Here is a 9,413-nt window from a genome sequence, read left to right on the forward strand (position 1 = left end):
GTGCATTCTTATCATTTCAGCTTAGCAAAGTCAGAAAACTTGAAGACTTTGCTAAGGAACTGAGTAAATCCATGTCTAAGAGGCCAATAAATCCTGAGCTTCAAATGCAACTGAGGGATGATTATGTTGAACACATTATGAAGTACAAACCATATAATGCAACCAGAGATCAATTCAAAGACTGGTCATTAGATGCTCTTAGAGAAGAAATCAATAGAATCACAAAAATGCGCAATGATCCTCTGGTAAAGCCAACTCTACCTAACTTGAAGAAACTCAAACTAGTGGATTTAGATGAGGCATTAAAGTTTAAAAGAATCAGAGCAGAGCTTGTGGCTGCTAGTTATGGTTCAGCTAAATCCATTGCCAAATGGTCTAAGCTCAACATAGTTGAGACCTACAAAAGGCTGGAAGAACTTAGAGCTAAAGATCCAAATGTTCCTCAAAAGCCAGTCAATCCTACAACTACTGCTCTGCCTCAACAGACCCATACTCACAATAAGCTTCTCGTATCATCTGCTTTATCTGCAAATGCCTTAAGACAATTAAAAAGGCAAAAACAGACCGATGAGAAAGATGAACATGGGTATCAAGAACAAATAAAAGAGGCAATAAAATATATGTTTGATTACCAAATTGACCCTTCTGCTGACTCACTTGTTGCTCAACTCAGAGAAGCAGTTGCAAATTTAGTCAGCAGACCACAATCACCAAACTCATCTTCAATAAGTCTTTTCCCAAGAAAACCAGCTGATCCAAAAATAGTAAAGTGGAAGTCATGTTAAAAACCCAAGTATTGACTTTGATCAGATCGGATGGTAGTGTTGAAGAGGTTAAAATGGATAGTGCATATAATCTGAATGCATACGATCTCCAAGATTTGTTGGACCTTCAACTTGAAAGGGATGATGAAGAAGACATGTTCTCCCTGGACTTTGAACTAAAACTCAAATGACAAATCAGGGAGATGTTGATGAGAAATAAAGACCAGTAATAAAGAAGAGTTTTGGTATCATCTATTGTATAGCGTGATTGTTGTATCAAGAGCTGTGACATTGTCTCCAGTAGCATATGTAACCAGGACACAACATGTAGCAAAGGAGATGTTGCTGCGTAACAGACTCTTGATTGAGCTTTGGTAAAAGTTGTTGAGGCAGGTGATCATGTGTTCGTAATTAATGTTTGTTGAAACTTAAGTTATATCCAAATTCTATTAAGTTTGTTAGACATCTTTTATATGTACTTATGTCTATAAACAGTTTACATTGTCAATGGGTGGGTACTCTTTTTTTTGGATAGGAGAATGGAAATAGTCGTATGTAACTGATATATTAACCGATGATCCATGTTTATAGTTGTCTATCAGCTATAGTAGATAACACGTTTTGGTACAATATCTATATACCTATCTATACTTTCTATTAAAATGTATTATGCATGGTTTTCTAAAAACCATCCGTGTTTGAACACGGATTTTACTACTGGTTAACATAATAGACCTTCTTCTATAAAGAAGAACTAGGAAAAAATATCTGAAAAAAATAAGTTCCAGCACAAGTACAAAATTAAATTGCAGCACAAGTACAAAATTGTTGGAAAAATCTTAATTATAACAAATTGTAGTCCATTCGTCATGAATTTAAACACGTGCTAACGACAATAGTAATATATGGAGATAAATCCTCCACATTGAGGATAACTTTGTACATTAAGTATCTGTCCACATAATAAAATAAATACGTATTGACAAAAATACGGTGAATGAAACATAGTATTCCAATTAATGTTTGGAGAAAACAATTACAAAGGAATCCTTTTAGCACACAAAAATGTTTGCAAAAAACTGGTTGTTTACAAAAAAATCCCAACACCTTAAACTTTAGAAAAAAATCTGTAGCCACCGTATTAAAGATAATAAAGCTCATTTTTTTCACTATACGGAGTGTAATGACACGAAGAGAAGACATTAAATATTACGTAACAGTCACGTCAGCAAAGGAGCATAGTAAAAAAAGTACGGTGTGGGATGGGTGTGAAAATGATGTTTCTATAAAAAGAAAAAAAATAAACAAAAATCAATAAAAAAACAACCCAAAATCCACTCACTAATGAAACACTGATACTTACACATTGCCCCCCACGCCCGCGTAGATCGTCAAGCCCTTGCCACCCCACGGGGCGACGTTCCCGACGTGAAGAGGCTTCCATGTCATCGCCTACCACGGATCCGTGTGCTCTTAAACAAGCATATTCTATCAGAGTTATTGGTCAACAAAATTTTAATTAGCTTGAAATTTCTAGTTTTGCATTTATTTTATTCCCTTACACATTGTACTTTTCATGTTTTTGCTACAATCCAAGAAAGAAAATATATTGAGTTTGATTAAGTTTATTTGTTGTTTGAAACTTTGAATTATCAAAGTCATTCATTATGTACCAAATGGTTGAATTGGTATCAAGAAGGTATAGTGACAACCCTGCATTCCATAACTTACGGTCTGTACAATTATGCAGTGGCGGAGCCACACTTTGAACAACGGTGTCGTCCGACACCATTGAATTTTGTGTAACAAATACAACGTATATTAGGAAAAATTCGAGCGACACCGTTTTTTTTTACGAGCGACACTATTGTGTTTTTACAAACGACACCATTGTTTTGTTTTCTTCTAAAACAATTACATAATAAACAAATTTATATTTAAAAATTAAGCCCAGTTACTTGAATTTAATTAGTATACTTTAAATCATTAAATGTCCATGCTTAATTTTTATTTTTTCTAATCTAGTAAGCATTATAGCCCCATGTCTAATTGGTTTTGTTTCAATTGTTTAACCTAACAAGCTGTTTGAGGATTATTTGAATGATGCGTGCACTTGTTTGTTATAATGAAAAAGAGTTTTTCTTTTCAAGTTGCCATTGAAAACATTATGAATCGTTTTCAGAACATGAAAATGCGTACAAAACAACTATTAAATGCATTTTATTATATATTTCAAATGACTTTGTAATTTTATTATGTGTTTTAATTCAATGACATTGTACCGTTACTGTGATATTTGCTTTTATTATGTGATTTGACTCGAATAGATCGGAACCGATCCAAAAAAGTTCGACTCCGGGTTACTATAAACCGGAGTATCCATAAAAAATGACACCATAAGAAAAAATTTTTGGTTCCGCCACTGCAATTATGAAGCTTGACTAAACATTTTGACACATGATTGTCGAATGCATATGTAATAAAAAACAAATTAAAAATCGTACTATAAATGCATAAAGTGCTATATTATAGTATATCTGTTGATTCTGAATTTTGATTGCTTATTTTTAACTAGAAATCGTTCCTTTCAAAACAATACGGTTTTAAATAATACCACTTCACCTTGTTATTTATTTTTGTATTTCGACATTTTGTGTCAACTTGCAAAATTTGTCACCTCCAATATCTACAAAACGGGTACACGTGCCCTTTTCTCTTGCTATCAAAACTTTTTTGTTAGTTTCCTAAACATACACGTTGGGTATTAAAAATAAAACAATTCTTTTAAATAAGACGTAACAAGTAAAATCATGCATGTACTCTATATAACCATTCTTCGTATCACTTCATTTGTATCCACCAAAAATGGAGCCCTTCACGAAGCTTACGGCTCTTTTCTTAATCTCAATGTTCTTGGTTTCCTCAGCGAGTCTCGCACCACCTTCAAGGCGCTCTCTAGAAAGCGCTCTCTCGCCAACCGCCACTCCTTCACCTTCGACTCAAGCACCCGCACCACCAGTCGCACTTTCACCTCCTGTTCTTCCACCGGCACCAACCATCGCGGTCCCACCACCTGTGGCACTCCCACCTGCCGTTCTTCCACCCTCCACTCCCCCACCCGTCACCCTACCCCCTACAGTTAGCCCAACCGCCACCCTTACACCCGCCCCAACAGTCGTGCCCCCACCCACTCCAATTGTTGCCCTCCCACCTGTCATTCAGCCACCCTCCCCACCTTCTGTTCTCTCACCGGAATCAGTTACACCCGCCACACCCCCACCTGTTTTGTCACCAGAAACGGTACCACCGGTAGCACTCCCACCTATAATTAGTCCACCCGCCCCAACAGTTGCTCTCACACCAGCTCCCACAGTTGCTCTAACACCCGCCCCGACCAACGCGCTCCCACCCACCCCAACCGTTACTCCCACACCCGCTCCAACAAACGCTCTCACACCTGCCCCAACTGTCGCTCTCACACCCACCCCGACCAACACTCTCCCACCCGCCCCAACCAACTCTCTCACACCTGCCCCAACGGTCCCTCTCACACCCGCCCCAACCAACGCTCTCCCACCCGCCCCAACCAACGCTCTCACACCCGCGCCTACTAACGCTCTCACACCCGCCCCAACAAACACTCTCACACCTGCCCCAACCAACGCACTCACACCGGCCCCAACCAACGCACTCACACCGGCCCCAACGAACACTCTTACACCGGCCCCAACCGTCGCTCTCACTCCCGCCCCAACCAACTCTCTCACACCTGCCCCAACAGTTACCCTCACACCAGCCCCAACCAATGCTAACACACCCTCCCCAACCAACGAACTCACACCAGCCCCAACGAACACTGTTACCCCCGCCCCAACCAACGCTCCGCCACCCGCCCCAACCATCGCTCCACCACCCGCCCCAACCAACGCTCTCACACCTGCCCCTACCAACGCTCACACACCAGCCCCAACAAACTCTCTCACACCCGCCCCAACTGTTGCCCTCACACCAGCACCAACCAATGCAATCACACCTGCGCCAAACAACGCACTCACACCAGCCCCAACGAATACTCTCACACCCGCCCCAACCAACTCTCTCACACCTGCCCCAACTGTTGCCCTCACACCAGCCCCAACCAATGCTATCACACCCGCCCCAACCAACGGTCTGCCACCCGCACCAACCATCGCTCCACCACCCGCCCCAACCATCGCTCCACCACCGGCCCCTACCAACGCTCTCACACCTGCTCCAACCGTCGCTCTAACACCCACCCCAACCAATGCTCTCACACCCGCCCCTACAAACGCTCTCACACCCGCCCCAACCGTAGCACTCACACCCGCCCCAACTGTTGCTCTCACACCTTCCCCAACGGTTCCCATCACACCAACCCCAACTAAAGCCCCCACACCTGCCCCAACCAACGCACAAACACCAGCCCCAGCCAACGCTCTCACCCCAACCCCAATTAACGCTCTCCCACCCGCCCCAACCGTCGCTCTACCACCTGCCCCAACCAACACTCTCACACCCTCCCCTACCAACGCTTTCACACCTGCCCCAATCGTCGCTCTCACACCCGCCCCAAACGTTGCTCTTACACCTGCCCCAACCTTTGCCCTCACACCAGCCCCAACAAACGCTCCCACAACAGCCCCAACCAACCCTCCCACACTCGCCCCAACCAACGTAGTCACCCCCGCCCCAAACAACGCTCTCCCTCCGGCCCCAACTATCGCTCTCACACCCGCCCCAAACAACGCTCGCACACCTGCCCCAACTGTTGCTCTCGCACCTAGCCCAACGAACTCTCTCCCACCCGCCCCAACCATTGCTCTCACACCCGCCCCAACTAACACTCTCCCACCCGCCCCAACTGTTGCCCTCACACCTGCCCCAACGGTTGCTCTCACACCTGCCCCAACCGATGCCCTCACTCCTGCCCCAACGGTTGCTCTCACACCTGCCCCAACCGATGCCCTCACACCTGCCCCAACCGTCGCTCTCACACCAACCCCAACCAACGCTCCTACACCCGCCCCAACGAATACTTTACCACCTGCGCCAAGCAATTCTCTCTCACCTGCCCCAACCATCGCTCCCACACCAGCCCCTACCAACTCTATCACACCTTCGCCAACTGTAGCCCTCACACCTGCCCCAACCAACGTTCTCGCACCAGCCCCAACCATCGCTCTAACACCTGCCCCAACCGTTGCTCTCACACCTGCCCCAACCATTGCCCTCACACCCACCCCAACTAACGCTCCCACACCGGCCCCAACGAATACTTTACCACCTGCGCCAAGCAATTCTCTCTCACCTGCCCCAACCGTCGCTCCCACACCAGCCCCTACCAACTCTATCACACCTTCCCCAACTATTGCCCTCACACCTGCCCCAACCAACGCTCTCCCACCAGCGCCAACCATCGCTCTAACACCTGCCCCAACCGTTGCTCTCACACCTGCCCCAACCGTTGCCCTCACACCCACCCCAAACAACGCTCCCACACCCGCTCCAACAAACGCTCCCACACCCGCCCCAACGAATACTTTACCACCTGCGCCAAGCAATTCTCTCTCACCTGCCCCAACCGTCGCTCCCACACCAGCCCCTACCAACTCTATTACACCTTCCCCAATTGTAGCCCTCACACCTGCCCCAACCAACGCTCTCGCACCAACCCCCACCATCGCTCTAACACCTGCCCCAGCCGTTGCTCTCACACCTGCCCCAACCGTTGCCCTCACACCCGCCCCAACCAACGCTCCCACACCCGCCCCAACGAATACTTTACCACCTGCGCCAAGCATTTCTCTCTCACCTGCCCCAACCGTCGCTCCCACACCAGTCCCTACCAACTCTATCACACCTTCCCCAACTGTTGCCCTCACACCTGCCCCAACCAACGCTCTCCCACCAGCCCCAACTATCGCTCTAACGCCTGCCCCAACCGTTGCTCTCACACCTGCCCCAACCATTTCCCTCACACCCACCCCAAACAACGCTCCCACACCCGCCCCAACCGACGCTCACACACCAGTCCCAGTCATCGCTCTCACCCCCTCCCCAACAAACACTCTCCCACCAGCCCCAACTAACGCTTTCTCACCCGCCCCAACCAACGCTCTCACACCCGGCCCAACCGTCGCTCTCACACCCGCCCCAACCATCGCCCTCACACCTGCCCCAACTGTCGCTCTCACACCCGCCCCAAACAACGTTTTCCCACCACCCCCAACTGTTGCTCTCACACCTTCCCCAACTATTTCTCTCACACCTGCCCCAACTATAGCTCTAACACCCGCTCCAACTAATGCTCTAACACCCGCCCCAACCAATGCTCTTTCACCTGCCCCAACCGTTGCTCTCACACCTGCCCCAACCGTTGCTCTCCCTCCCGCCCCAACAGTCGCTCTCACACCAGCCCCCACCACCGCTTTTACACCTGCCCCAACTGTCGCTCTCACACCCGCCCCAACTGTCGCTCTTACACCTGCCCCAAGCATTTTCTCACCACCACCTTGCCCACCTATCGCTCTCCCACCACCTGTCAGTCCACCAGTTAACCCACCACCAAAAGAGAAACCCTGCCCACCCGTCGCTCTCCTACCACCTGTCAGTACACCAGTTAACCCACCACCAAAAGAAAAACCCTGCCCACCAGTCGCTCTCCCACCAGTCACTCCGTCGGTTAACACACCACCAAAGGGGAAACCCTGCCCACCCCTTGCTATCCCACCACCTATTACTCCACCAGTTAACACACCACCAAAGGGGAAACCCTGCCCACCACCAAATTTTACGCATGTTCCACAAGCAACATGTCCAATTGACACTCTAAAGCTGGGAGCATGTGTGGATCTTCTTGGAGGATTAATCCACATTGGTTTGGGTGACCCTGTGGTTAATAAGTGTTGTCCTGTTCTTGCCGGATTAGCCGAGCTAGAGGCTGCAGTTTGCCTGTGCACAACTTTAAAGGTTAAGCTTTTGAACCTCAACGTTTATCTACCACTCGCTCTTCAACTGCTAGTTACTTGTGGCAAGACCCCTCCTCCTGGTTACACTTGTCCTCTCTAAATTTACAAGCTCCCTACTCAGGTAACTTTATATGTATAGTGTTTTCATGAAACCCTAACCCTAACTTTACTTGTAACTTTTACTTATTTTCCAATAGAATATCCCTTTAATTATATGTTTTCATGCACATTAGGTACTCCAGTTTAGAGTTATTACAATAGTTTAATACAACTGTATAACTATGCACTCAAACCCTGAACGGCCGAAGCTCTCCTTAAGAAGTACACCCACCAAGAAATCAAGAATCAAACCCTCAACTTTAGTTTATGTTTTGGAACAATAGTTATAACGTATAACACGTGGTGAATTCTTATCGAGATGATTACTATTCATGATTTGGTCTTGTGTGTGTATAAATAATACCCTTAAGACATTATTGAGTTCTTATATACACTAATCGGTTTTGTAGGCTGTGTAACTAGTTGATGGATAACAGGACGAACACTTCTTGGGAGGACGTGAATTGTTAATTTGGAGTTGCTTATGGAAATTTCGATTTTAATTTTTGAACGAACTATGCTTATTGTTTCTTCGTGTGTTTAACTTTTCAAATGATTATGTAAAATATACCAACATTCAACGAATAAGGGATATTCATTACTTAATGATTGTTTTTTTAATGGCAAATTTCTCTTAATCCCCATTGGAAATGAACCAAAGATATCTCTCTCAAATCTAAGTGTTTAAAGACATTGCCTTTATCAATATATTAGCACCCCATTGATATGAGCTAGTTATTGTACCCTTATGTGACCAACACTTTATGTCTTGAATCCATAGCGACCTTTTCACTAGTTGACCGCGTTCGATACCTATGGCAAAAAGGCCTGTATACATAAGAAGTATTTCACTAATGGGCTTTCGACGAATGTAGCATTAGTGAAAACCCTATGAGCATATGTGCTTAGGGCGAGTGGCTGGTGTGGATGACACTTCTTCATATGTCATTAGGGACATTAGGGTGTTGGTTGACGTACTACACTGCCTACGTTGATATATGTTGAATCTTTTGAAAATGTGTAATTTTTTTTATCCATATCCCATATGACACCGTTATTAATGACATGAGATCCTACAGGGTCAACCAGAATTATCATGAACACGCTTATTTTATATAAGGTAGGGCCGGTACGAAGGGTGTGCGAGATGGGCGACAGCTCAGGGCCTAAACCCATCGAGGGCCAATTTTTTTTTATTAGTTTTACACTGTAAAGTTAGAATATATACGTAATGAATTGGAAAAATTCGATTGTGAAGCACTTGGTTTGGTGTTTTAAAAATCACTTTAATAATAAGAAGACACGAGTTCTAATCCCGACGTCCTCATTTTTGTTTTTCTTTTTGTTTCTTATCTAAGTGTTAAATGCAAATGACATTAATTGCCTAATTTTAAGTTACATTAAATGATTGTTGTTGATTAAATTAAATTAATTCACTTTCATATATTTAATTTTTTTTATATATATTCTTTTTAAAAATTTATATTTAAGGGTTCGTATTTTCTGTTCGCACAGGGCCTAAAGATTTTCGAATATTTTCAGAGACGACCCTGATATAAGG

At 45.2% G+C, this 9,413-nt stretch overlaps 1 protein-coding gene across 2 annotated transcripts; it reads left to right on the forward strand.

The window, feature by feature from the left end:
- Positions 1–3,629: 3,629 nt before the first annotated feature.
- Positions 3,630–8,475, forward strand: LOC110940786 (mucin-2). 2 transcript variants are annotated; one of them, XM_022182347.2, is made up of 2 exons: positions 3,630–7,874; positions 8,263–8,475. In XM_022182347.2, exon 1 carries the CDS (start codon positions 3,630–3,632, stop codon positions 7,851–7,853), a length of 4,224 nt encoding a protein of 1,407 aa, XP_022038039.1. In that variant the 3' UTR covers positions 7,854–7,874; positions 8,263–8,475. The 2 variants fall into 2 exon arrangements, with proteins under 2 accessions (XP_022038039.1, XP_035846394.1); XM_035990501.1 differs by lacking the exon at positions 8,263–8,475 and adding an exon at positions 7,987–8,247.
- The last annotated feature ends 938 nt before the right edge of the window (positions 8,476–9,413 follow it).

This window comes from Helianthus annuus, chromosome 5, assembly GCF_002127325.2.
Source record: "Helianthus annuus cultivar XRQ/B chromosome 5, HanXRQr2.0-SUNRISE, whole genome shotgun sequence".
Taxonomy (NCBI): domain Eukaryota; kingdom Viridiplantae; phylum Streptophyta; class Magnoliopsida; order Asterales; family Asteraceae; genus Helianthus; species Helianthus annuus.

Coding starts and splice junctions, on each gene's coding strand:
- LOC110940786 (XM_022182347.2), top strand. CDS start 3,630: ATGGAGCCCTTCACGAAGCTTACGGCTCTTTTCTTAATCTCAATGTTC.